At 38.5% G+C, this 12,813-nt stretch overlaps 2 protein-coding genes across 4 annotated transcripts in view; both read right to left on the reverse strand.

Moving 5' to 3' along the window:
* Positions 1-661: 661 nt before the first annotated feature.
* On the reverse strand, positions 662-9,650 carry LOC132842293 (claudin-20). The gene is made up of 3 exons (XM_060864974.1): positions 9,345-9,650; positions 4,552-4,611; positions 662-3,999 (listed from the first exon to the last, which is right to left on the reverse strand). The coding sequence occupies exon 3, from the start codon at positions 3,854-3,856 to the stop codon at positions 3,047-3,049; it is 810 nt and encodes a 269-aa protein (XP_060720957.1). The 5' UTR covers positions 3,857-3,999; positions 4,552-4,611; positions 9,345-9,650; the 3' UTR covers positions 662-3,046.
* A 1,533-nt stretch (positions 9,651-11,183) lies between these two features.
* The window catches only part of LOC132843140 (rho guanine nucleotide exchange factor TIAM2), a 46,364-nt gene continuing 44,734 nt past the window's right edge, over positions 11,184-12,813 (reverse strand). For all 3 annotated transcript variants that reach the window (XM_060866264.1, XM_060866263.1, XM_060866265.1), the window contains one exon: positions 11,184-12,584. In XM_060866264.1, the coding sequence (XP_060722247.1) occupies positions 12,083-12,584 (502 nt within the window). In that variant the 3' untranslated portion in view covers positions 11,184-12,082. The remainder of the gene's footprint in view (positions 12,585-12,813) is intronic.

Consider the following 12,813-nt stretch of genomic DNA (forward strand, 5'->3'; position numbering starts at 1 on the left):
AACAAGTCCTAGAGGCTTCTTTGGTTCGTTTTCTACATGGAACATTCTTTCTTTCCTTGAAATATCACATCATGGATAAGATTGGTAAAGAAACCATCATTGGTTTCAAAATCATCATCATTTAAAATCATTTAAGATGAAATCCAGAAGCAGGTGTGTTGAAGATCTGCTTGAGTGGAGTGGGAAACATGGGCTGGATTATCAGGAACGCTTTCTGTCACGTCAATGAGGTGAGATCAGTCAGCCGTGTCAATGGAGTGTATTTGTCGCTCCATTGCTTCACAGAGGGAGGAGATGGAGACTCATACGGAGCAGCGATTCCCCAGCTGACTGAGGCACCTCAGAAACACACACTCCCCCCTTACTGAGGTCTGTAGATCTAATCATCCATTTTCTTTCAAAATGTTCTTCCTTTGCATTGAATTTGATTGAAATCACCGATTGGAGATCTTAATTACTATCAATTATAACATCCTCAATGACATTCATACATCAACAGTCAGACAATTCAAAAGAAAGACAAAGACAGGCTTTTACAGGCTTGTGCTTTAATAAGTGCTGAAAAAAACCCTACATTTGTTTTTAAACCACAGAAGATATTAATCAGCAGAAAAAAAGAATTATATATAATGCATACATTTGTTCATAGATGCATTCCCTGATCTGTGCCATAAATTGACAAAAATGCGCAAAGGACAAAAAACCTTAAAAAAACATTGCTATTAAACTATCTGCCTGGAGGACCTAATTTATGATGAGCACGCTATGTTTGCCGTTAGGCATCATTTTATTCTGTGCCCACATGCAGAGTGAAGTGAGAGGACAAAGGACACAATTTAGAGTTATTTCAAGTTGAGCAAGATTCTCCTCACTGAGTAAAGATTTCCCTGCTTTTATAGTGTCTTTTCTGTCAAAACGCCCCACTCTTTGGAAACTCTTTGTTTAAAGGTTAAAACCAGAGTTGAGAACTCATTAGCACTGTGGTATATAATAAAAATAAAGATAAAAATCACTGCATTGGCCAATGGTCCAGTATGTGAAGTTGTTATTTCAATGAGATGAGAGTGTTTCATGAAGAACTTACAGATTTAAACATGGCTAATAGATCATTATTTTGGCCATAATCTTATTTATATGGTTTCCTGCTCACTAGAAATCTAATGAAATTTACTAGCACTATCTCTCAGGGTAATGAACGTGTCTGCCAAATACCATGAATGTAAATGTAAATCTAATGAAATCGAGCAGACGAGACATTCTTGGTGCTGCTTCATCGTTTTACTGGAGCTACGAGGCTAAGGTTGCTGAAACAATGAATGAAAGTCTGATTGTATCCTAAATACCTTCTGTAATACTGCATCTTCATATAATCAAATATTTTCAAACAACAATCATAAATCTACATATTCTCTTATTTAAAAATAATTATTTGATAGCAAGGAAAATCCATAGCCACTACTTTAACCTCTGTGTGGTGTTCGGCTCAAACTGACCTGTTTTATATTTTTATAAAGTGTTTTGCATTTGTTGTAAATCATTCGCATTTACAGATAATCTTTTTTTTTCTCTTGATTTTATTGTCATTCATCATTTGATAAATCAGTTCAAAATGAAACAATTTAGTCTCTAGATTTACACCACGAGGTCTTTACTATAGTGTATTTTGTTAACCAAATTAGAACTTGCCCCAGGTCAATTTGACCCAAACAGCAGCAAAGGGACCAAAGAGAAAACATAACACAAGGGTTAAGTTTAAGGTGGAATGACTAACATTTGCATCACTTTTTAGGAATAAAGTAATTTTTTCAAGATGGCCGCCACATGTCGTTCCAGCGTTCACTTACACGTTTCATGCTTATAAATGATAGCAAATCTGAGTAACATCACTGAAGAACTGGATGAGATTTATTTTAAAAAATGATGCGAGTTTATAGAACTGCCTTTACTTAGATAGCTACCTTAACCTCCAAAGAAACAAACATCATACACTAAACATGTCGACAACAAAAGTCTCTAAACATAATAAACCAAGTCTGTAGGTGAAACTCTTTGAGTCCTTTTTTAGATTCTTGTCAAAAAAAACAACCTTTCTTTCTGTAAACCATGACCTATAGCGAGGAATGTTTTGCCAAACCTATTAAATGGTTCAGACATGGCTGAAGGGAATCTTTTCACAAAAATCCATGAGGGACAGAACAGGCTGCAGCCATGTCAGCGTCCCTCAGAACAGCCCCTGCTGCATTTACTGCACCAATGACAGGCAGCCACACATGGTAAAAATGATTGGGTGCAAGACCCCATTACCCCTGCAGCAAGAGAGTGTGTATGTGTGTGTGTTTGGAGGAGGAGGAAGAGGAGGAGGAGAGCTGGATTACATGCAATAAATGAGCAGCGTGCACCCATCCGGAGCGAAGCTAATGGGAAAGCAAAGAGCATCATTACCTCAAATGATGTGTGCTTCAATATGTTTCACCTCCACCAGACACTTTGGAAAATAAAGACAAGACATTGTGCTGTTTCTACGCTGGGGTTTAGACTTCGTATTGTGCCATACTCATCATGTCGAAATGGTGTAAGTCAATGTTTTTGGGTGATGTGTTTTCTCATATCTGCCAAGCATTCTGCAATGAGATCAAGCTATAAACAGCAATAATGCCTCATTTGAATAAAGAGCTTATTTCCAAAGAGCCGCTTTCATCTCGTGTAATGAAATGATTTCAGCCGTCAGTCACATGCAGACTTCAAATTTTAAAGCTTTGGCATGTAGCAGCGTTATCTCTAACAACACAAACACAGTCAGAACTTTTTCATGCCCGCATATTTAATGTTCCTTGAATCAGTGCGTGTTTCACCTGAGGATTTACAGTTCCGGCTATGGTTCTAGAAACATCTCCACTTACAATAACGGTCACAGTACATAAAAAAACGGACGAAAGGGGGAGAAAAGCATCACTGGCGTCATCACTCCTCCCTCTTTCCTCCTTTCATCGCTTCTGACAGCCGCGTGTACAAACTGAGACTCGTTCCCTGAGACTGTTCAGATTTTTTAGACATAGTCCTGCAGGCTGTAGAGGGCCTTGGTGTCCTGAGGTCCCTTGCGAGATGGGGAGTAGTACCGCTGCTGCTGCTGCTGTTCCAGCTGGAGTTTCTCCTGTACTGCTTTCTCTTTGTGCTCCAGCTCTGGCTCCGGTGGCTCCGTCTGGCTCTGTTGTTCTCTCTGCTCCTTTTTCTGCTGCTCCTGCCTTATTAACTTGTCAGGGTTGGATACCCCGCAATTTGTGGCCCTGTCCCGTTTTCTGGGACATGAAAGACAAAAAATTACACCTCCGGCTAAGAAAAACCCAGCCGACACAAATGCCACATAAACGGCACCCCCCGGCTCGTACTTTCCACTCTGAGGTACTTTAGAATCCATAAAGCTGGTGATGACCTCATTGGTGAACCAGGATGCTGGGACGAGGCACAGGAAGCCTGCAAGGACGAAGCATGTTCCGGCAGCAATTGCAGTTTGTACCTTGGAGCTTTGACTACCACCCCAGTGAGTACATTTAAGCCCCAGGGCAGCCAGCCAGAGCCCGAGAGTTGCCAGCAGGCAGGAGAGGACCATGGTGGTGCGGGCGGTCTGAAGGTAAGCAGGCAGCGCCAGTACGGAGTACTTAAGCGTGCAGCTGAAGATACCCGTGCTGTACCAGGTGCAGTCCATCCACAGGCCCTGCATCTGTGAGATTGCGGTCATGATGTTTGAGCCCATGGCGACACTAACTTTCCAGTTGGGCAGCAACGTGGCCATAGTGGCACCCAGAACCCCAAGCAGCGCCAAGATGAAGGCGAAGATCTGCATGGTGGACGAGGGCATGATTTCATTGGCGTCCTTCTCCTTTTTTTTCTGTCTATTTTCCTTTCACCTTGCGGCGGCGGCGGCGGCCCCCGTCCTCGCGCTGCGTCTCCCTATCACCACTGTTCAGGCCAGATAATTTCCTCAGCACGGGCTCCAGCGGGCTGCGATAAAGAGCGAAATGAGAATTGAACTGAGCAAGCAAGCGTGACGTCTTGACAGATGAGGCGCATGGGGCTGGTGCCTAGGATGGGAGACTGTATTTTTTCTATTTTTTTTCTCTCATTCCCTCCCTCCTTCCCTTTTTGCTTTTTAGGACATTAACAATCTGCATTTTAACTCTGCATTTCAGCACCGTGGAAGTGATGTTGTGCTTTTTGAAAAGGCTAATTATTCTTTCTGCTTGTCCGACTGCGGAGTAGCCCCTCTGGCAATGGGCGCTGAGGGGACTACAACAATCTTCTTGTCTAAAAAAATGGCAGGTAAAATATTAGCTTTGAAAAATCCAGTCTACTATGTGGACAAGCATGCCTGTTTTGTAAGAGTTAATTGATTTTGCTCTTATCTCTGCCAGCCAGCATGAAAACGTAAAATCGCCCATTTCCTTTGTTCGTCTTGCTATTGCAGTTGGTGTAATTCTTAGATAAGGACGTGCAATGCTGATAAAGAGAATCGCACATCAGTCATGTCGTATAATCTGCGATCTTAATACTCACTTTCTTAATGGGGTTCGTAGTGCGGTACAGATGCATCACGGGACCACGGGAAGATTTAACCTAAAAGACGAAAAGGAATCTGTTACTACAAAACATATCAAACACAAACAAACAAAAACAATTCAAATACAAGTAAACGTGCCAGCTTAGAGTTTTACATTTTCCTGTTAATTAAAATTTTTTTTTCTGTAAATAAATAAATAAATAAATCCTCTAGCCCTGTCCTTGGTGTTAGCCCGATGTGGAACTGATGGCAATCTAAGTGCACTAACCCTGAACAGTGAATAAACGCATCCTCACCTGAAGGTCATTCGGTCGCTCACGTCATGACAATGAGCCATATTTATTTTCTCACAGCGACAAAGAACATCTGCCAAATCAGCTTCCGTTAAAACCATAAAAAGAACCCATGTAAAATACACCAGAAACCCTTCAACCTACTGAAGTTCTTCTTTTCCTCTCAAGATGTAGAAGAAGTTATAGCTAGACAAATGGAAAGTACTCTTTGATGGGAAAATTGTGCTTGTACACACTGCTGTAAACCCGTGATTAAAATAATCCACAGTAAACATCTATATCGCTAATTACTGCAGTGTGTGGACCTCCCACATGACCACCTGCACCGAGACGCATGAGTGGACGAAATAAATGTACAAAATTACTGTCTCTTTGTCACCCCACCTCTTCTCCCAATCCTCCCACTGAATAAAAGGTACCATTTACACCCTCAGCTCTAACAGCTCTAACCTTGTGATGTCCTTGTGAAATGAATTATTTTTGTCATTTTGCTTTGTCTTCTTTATTTCATTCTGGTTCTGGTTTTGGTTTGGTTTGGTATTTGGTTTTGGTTCTGCACTCAATCATTTTCATCAATGGAAAAATATGATATAATTTATAAAATATATAAATATATGAAATAATTTTACATTATGTTAAATTTAAAACAAATACAAAATAGAAGAAGCGGTTTAACTAGTGTCATACTTTTAAGCCCTGCTGTAAGGGCTGTGTGATGGGATTTCATATGAATAAAGTAAAATGTTTTTAAACATTAAATCCACCTCAAAGATCTGATTTTTTTCCCAATTGATGTGTGCTGATATTTTGATATATACAGATTATATAGACTTCAATAAGAAAAAAGGCAGAAATATTTTGCCTTGACCAGTGGTGATATTTATAAGAATTGTGAAATGAAGTAACAGTCATAAACTTCTGAAGTCTATTGAAGAATGGAAATAAAATGCTGTGTGTGTGTGTGTGTTATTAGAAAATTTCAGTCTAATCAATTACTACAGTATTTACTAAGTCATGCTCATAAATGTTATTAATTTCACTTCTGTTATTAATTCATTAAATTATTAAATTAATTTATTAAATTATTAATGTTATTAATTTCACTTGTACTGAGCAAGCTAACATAAACTAGCTTTACAGGCTATCCGCTAAGATGGTCTCTGTTAATCCTCTCTGGCTAGCTTATATTAGCTAAACTGACTGAGGAAACCTGACAGGATTTCCAAGAGTATTCTTAAGCCATGTTCATCGTGATCAGAAATCCATATCAGTCATGAAATCACATCTTTAAAAAAAATAGGTCACTTATAGTGAAAAGAGTCACATCTGTACCACGGCTCAAAAACCCCTAAACAAATTAAGTGTATACAGGAAACTCTGTTGCGCTGTCTTCCTGTTATTACTCATTGTTCCTGCTAAACTTTTATCGCTGTGCTAACTGCATTCTTTACAAGGCACTTCAGCAAAGGTCATGACAATATTTAATCAGTAAATATTCTGTACACAAGTAGCAGAAATGTCACAGGCTTGTCCTGACCTAGCAAAAAATAACACACTGTGGGAAAATCGTGCCTTTGGTATGTTTTTGACCTGATCTGAGTTTAAAGAGCGAGTTTCTGTGACTGACAAATGAAAACCATCTTTAATATTATGTTAAATGTTTTGCTCAGAAATGCCCCTTAAAGCTGTTTTGCCTCGTGTATGAATAAGGGGTAGGTTTGTATTGCTTTGAATCCTGGGTTGTTGTGTTTGTCGCCCTGGACTTTTTTAGGGAGCGTGGGAAAAAAAAAGATTCTCAAAGCTTCCTCTCTCACAGTGCTGTCTCTCCAACTCTTTCTGCCTCTACATGTTATTTCTTTAACCCTGCTTTCTTGTCATGTAATCTCCAAAACCGTAAAGTGTGTGTGCCAAAATGTTTCTTTATTATTTCGCCAGGATATTCAGTCATGGGCAGTATTACTGGAAATGATATGTTCTTAAAAGTTGATGAATACCTTGAGCGCATCGTTAAACGCCTCATACTGAATAAAATCAGAGCTGTTTAATTATGTATTGTCTTCAGCGTCTTCTATTATTAAAGCTGTTATAGTACAAAGAAAGTAGAACTTAGCCAGATTCTGCATTGGTTCAGAAAACGGAGTGTGTGGTATTCGTATTAAGACGTACAGTATAAAAACTGGTACCACTTCACATAAAGTGCTGATTATTAATCAGTTGTTATATTGTTATGACAACATGGATTACCCATAATTACTAACCTCAGCATCTTTATTAAGCTTAAATGACTGAGAGTGAGTGAAAAATTCAACAGACTGTATCGTGTAACTGTCTTTTACTATACTGTATTATCTGTTTGCACTTATCTGTATCTTGTCTTACATTGTTTACATAAGATTACACACGTCTTTTATTTGGATAAATTAATTTTCTTTTTAGACCTTAGTTCTGTGTTGTCTAATGTAGCTCTGTCTTTATGTAGCACCAGGTCCCATTTCATTTCACTATGTACTGCATCAGATATTTATATATGGTCCAAATGACAATTTGCAAAACAGCTTCTTGATTTGACTTGACTCTTGACTTTACAATGGAGTAAGAAGGCATTCATTTAACATTTCTTAATAATACTTTAAACTAATTATCAATCTCAATCTAATACTAGTAAAAACTAAGTATTACGGTAACGAAACTATAAAATGCCAATTAATTCATTATTTTCTGTTAAACATTAGAACACCCTAAAGGTTAAGTCTATAGCTGTTTTTGTAGTTCATTGCTTTGTCCCTCACTTCTAAATCAGACACTTTTAGGAAGCTAAGAACACTAAACCTTTTTTACTTCCTTCCCTAGAGTGCAAACACATTAAGAGGTGCATATTAACAAAGCTGTGCTATTATTCTTTTATAAATATTTATCAAGTATTACATTTTGGAGTTTCTAAGCACTGCTTTGTTGCTAATAATGGCAGTGGTGGCTCAAGCAGATAAGCCTTTTGTTGATTGGAGGATCGTTTTGTTGATTGGAGGATCGGGGTTCAAGCCCCAGCACTGACAAGCTGACACTGTTGGACCCTTAAACAAGGCCCTTAACCCTCTCTGCTCTAAGGGTGCTGTGTCATGACTAACCCTGTGCTCTGACCCCAACCTCCAAAGTTGGGATATGTGAAATAAGAATTTCACTGTGCTGTAATTTATATGTGACAAAATATCTTTGAATAATAAGTCAAATCAAGAAGTTGACGCAGTACATAGTGAAATGAAACAACATTCCTCCAGGACCATGGTGCTACATAAAACAACACAAAGCTACATGAGACAAGATAGAGCTAAAGACTGAAAGTAAGTTGTCCTAGCCACATAAAGTGCAACGTGAAAGACCTAGTGCAAACAGTGCAGAGACAATACAATCCAAAAAAAACACAAGATAGCACAGACCACCGTGCATTCTGAAAATTGTACAAAACATTGTGCAAAAGAGGGTTGTATACACAGAGTTAATGCAAACATATATACACTTCTGTTATAGCAGCAAGTGGGTGAGGAATTGAAATTTGATGTGCGAAGAACCTCAGTAACTCAGGAATCAGGAACTCTAAATGATATCAGTGAAGAGACAAACATTTACTCTACAAAAAACATTTTCATACGTTTGAGATGACATTTCGTTACTTGTTAGTGACATTTTTCTTAAATAAAACTAAAGAAGGAATGACAGACACCTGATCAGTCTGTACACGATGTGCTGTTTGATTTTTCATTAATGTAGGTTTACACAGAGTTATGAGCTGGATTTTATACTGGATGATGAAAATAAACCAGTACAGTGAGAAAAGACAATCAGTTCACTGACTTTGGTGCAAATCATGTGAAAACCCACCTCAGCCATGAGCATTAGAGATTTGACTCAGCATGAATCTGCACAAAAGCAGGAGAGGACGTTGTATCACCTGCCTTCAAATCAACACTCATTGTGCTCATTGCGTTTAATGACCGACAGACAGCAGCACTTTGCTTCTGTGATTGGGCATGACCGATTATAATCATCTCATTGTAAGCTTTGTAAGCTTTCCTTGGAATGTTTTGGTTGTTTTGTAAGGAGCCAGTGGCAAAAAAGATGACTAAACTATGCTAGCTAAGTGTGTTTAATGAAGTTCTTGGATAGCTGTTTGATAAAAATTAATTTAATCAATTCAGGTTGTAATCAGAAAACATTCGTTACCTCTTTAAATGCAAATTTCTGTTGTTTTTGACATTTGGCATAATCACTTTAAAAATGATGGATATTTCAGTTCATGGCTGTATTTTTCAGAACCATATATAGTCGAAAATGTGAAACTCGCACCATGTGAATTGTTTTTCCCGGAAGTCACATATACTGTAACTCATGTCTACTTTAGCAGATAATACATAAAACAGATAGTAATAGCAATAATCAACTTGTAGAATTTCTTCTGACACTTTATTCGGGAAGAGAAAGAGTAGAGTAAGTGTACAAACCTGGACTCATAACCCCAGTTTCCACAGCAAGACCCAAGAGGTGTCCTGACAATCTGTTCATCAGTGAGGTGTGTGTGAGGTCTTACACATCCAACCACGTGTGAAGTCAGAAAGATTTGTGTCCAAGGAGTGTTGAGAGAATGAGGCTAAAAAAATCAGTGACTTGAAACTCCAGGTTCCAGCATGCTGAGATGTGTGTGTGTGTGAGTGTGTGTCCATGTGTGAATACCAAGTACGAGAAAAGAGCACAGAGTTGATCTTTATTCCCCCTTTTTCCTCACACACTCATCAGTGTTCAGAGCGCCCCTTCGTGCAGAAGAGAGGGAGTGTGTGTCATGGCTGGAGCTTCACACACTGTTTATGTGTGAGTGAAGTGGGTTGGACTTGCACTCCTCCACAAAAGTGTTACTGTGGCAACGCTGGCTTCTCATCACACATCACATTCACTGTTTCATTCCTTCTTGAATTTCTCCAGTAAAATTTCCATGCTTGCACCTCTTTATATTTTGCATGAGCTTACAAAAATTCCAGTCTCAGTCCTATCCTCAGTGAGCCACAAGCAGGAAAAAGAGAGTGGAAGAGAGAGAAAGCAGAGGATTTACTTAAACTATACTTTCTCTGAGAGGTGTGAAACATTATTTCAGCTCCGTACCAGATAGCAATCTCTCCCCCTATCCTCGGATTGAAAAGGTGACCACGATCATGTGGCACTCAGAGGTGGTATGAAAGCTCCTCCTCCCACACACTCATGATTATCATCGCCCACTTAAGTTCTACACAAAGCAAGCGCTCGAGAAAAGAGCTGTCATTATGACTCATTTGAGCACTATTCTTTCTCTTTGTAGGCCACACGAGCAGCATGAAGTGGTAGGTTTCACTGTCCTTTAAAAAAGAAAACTTAAATTCAGAATTACTGTAATGGAGTTTGCATAAGCAAAAAAAAAGAAGAAAAGAATAGATAGATCTGAAAAAAAAGTTCTGTACATATAAATTGAATTGAACTGAATTGTCTTATTGTACAGTTTTGTAGGTTTCACACTTTAACAAACTTTTTAAACACCTGTGTGTCACACACAAACACACACAAACACACACACACACACACACACACACACACACGTGTGAACAAGAAACATCACAAACAAAAGGCTTGATAATGTTGGATACAATCGTAAACTTGCAATGTGTACAAAGAATGAGAATTCTTTTAAAATGTGAGTTTGAGGCTGATTGAACCATCAGTAGCTTGGCATCTATGAGCAGAAGAAATGTGTGTGTGTGTGTGTGTGTGTGTGTGTGTGTGTGTGTGTGTGTGTGTGTGTGTTGGTGGTGGTGTCTGTTGGGATTTGAAGTTTATGACTGCTGGAAATGTGACTTAAGATAATGTCAGAGCTTTATGTTTTGTATAGGAGAATTTATCCCAGCTTCTCAACCATAATCTGCAAATTAGTGCTATTATTTCAGTGATATTATTTGCTATTATTATTGCGTCAACATATTTCTTACCTGCTGATATAAATATATTCAGGGCTGCCATAAGTTTAAGCTTAAATATATTTTTCACTGTGCTTTATTCATTTCATTTATACATTCATTTTGGAGGATCCGTTTCAATAGAAGTTGCAATCAAAACAATGACATAGGAAACATGTAAACATGTAGCAGCAATTGAATAGAACCAACAAATGCATTTGGAACTCGAAAAGACAGTATTGTAAGTCATGTGGGTCAGAATGTGGTTAGCCTTTGTGAGCTGCTTGTTATTTGTGTGTCTAATAAAAGTACAAGAAGATTAACACAAATTTCAAGTCAAAGCAGAAGAGTATAAGAGAAAGTTTATTAAATATTACAACATACGCTTAATATCAATATTTTACAAAAAGAGCTGCTCAGGTAGTGGATATACCATAATTTACAAATAAATTACAAGACTACAAAAGACATATTCAGAGGTACTTTAAATACAGTCAGTTCATATGAACCACAAAAACGTGTACTGCAATCGTTTTAATTTACGAAAATATTTTAGAATTTTTTTTTCTTGTTCAAGTTTAAAAAAAGATCAAGTCAAGCTGTTCTTGTTCTGAACTGAGAAAAGCTTTTGTCAAAAAGAGGTACAAATATAGAACAACAATATCCACAAACAGAGAGACAGACAGGTGGTCCGGGTATCAGTCCAGAATGAGCGTTAATGAGAGAAGGCAACGTGTGACTGCAGTGTTCAGAAGCTCAGGCATCGTACAGTCGGCCAAAGTTGTGAGTCCACTGCTGAGAAGACCTTGTTTTAAATGTTATCATTAATTTAAAGCTTATCCAATATAATATACACAATGATTTTAAATTGGGTAAACTGAATTAAATTTTATGCTTAGGTAAGCTGATTTGTTAGCTTCAGAATCAGGTACCTAAATAAATTCACTGAAGTGCATTTCAAAAAATAATCCAAATATATGACTTTTAATTCTTAATAAATAAGTTTCAAATGTTGTCAAATTGCTGTGGGACTTCAGGATCCCATATTTAAAGGCACCATACTGTCATTGATTATTTTCTCCTATAACACTACACCACTTCTGTATTTTTCTCTGCTTTTTGTCAAAAAGAACATATGCTGCTAGTCTTTATACATTATATGTGCAAGTTCTGTTTTATGGGGCTGCATCTTTTTCATATAAGTGATGAAGTAAAACAGCTTTAGTACACTTAGACCTTTAGACCCATCCAAGACACAAAATCTTCTAGAGCGTTGGAATGGCAGCCTTCTGGACCCCAATTACTGTGTCATAGAAAATGCCTGCATTAACGGCAGAGTTCAGACTCTGGACATTGTCGTCCCTAACCAGCAGGAAGCTGACATCCATGTTGGAAGTGTTCTCAATCATAGCCATGTGACTAGAGTTTCTACCCCTGGATTCCTGTGGCACTTCTTCCATAAAGCTTAGTCTCTGAAGCTGGGCTTCCAGTGAGCTGGTGAGGGATCCCAGCCTGGTTCCTGAGCCCAGAGACGGACATGGGTTTTTGGGAATGCCAGGCTCTGAATATGTCTCTCCACCAAGCAGACGGCCTTCTTCTGTTTGACGAGTCTTAGTCCAGGATCTACTTCTCGCTGTGGCTTGGTGGCTCCTTCTAGGGAAAGTCAGATTGTCTCTGAAGCCTCTTTCAGTTGGAGTGTTTCTTTTGGCATTTTCTCTCAGCACACAGCGGATGGCCTTCACTACGTCCGTATTGCTCTCTAGATTACTGTATATAACACAAAAACAACAGGTGGAGCTGAATAAAATTTTGCCTTTTCATTCTTCATCTATGGCACTCGTTATCAATTAACTAACTCTTTTTCCCAGAGGCCAAAAAATGGAATTTTTGCCTGCTTTGTTGTGTCCATGTTCACTTTAGAATGTCTTTGTCATACAATGTATACATAGAAATTAAAACCCCAAATTAAAACCTCACACAAATGTTTTTATCATTA

Source organism: Tachysurus vachellii, chromosome 3 (assembly GCF_030014155.1).
Source record: "Tachysurus vachellii isolate PV-2020 chromosome 3, HZAU_Pvac_v1, whole genome shotgun sequence".
In the NCBI taxonomy this organism is placed as follows: Eukaryota; Metazoa; Chordata; class Actinopteri; order Siluriformes; family Bagridae; genus Tachysurus; species Tachysurus vachellii.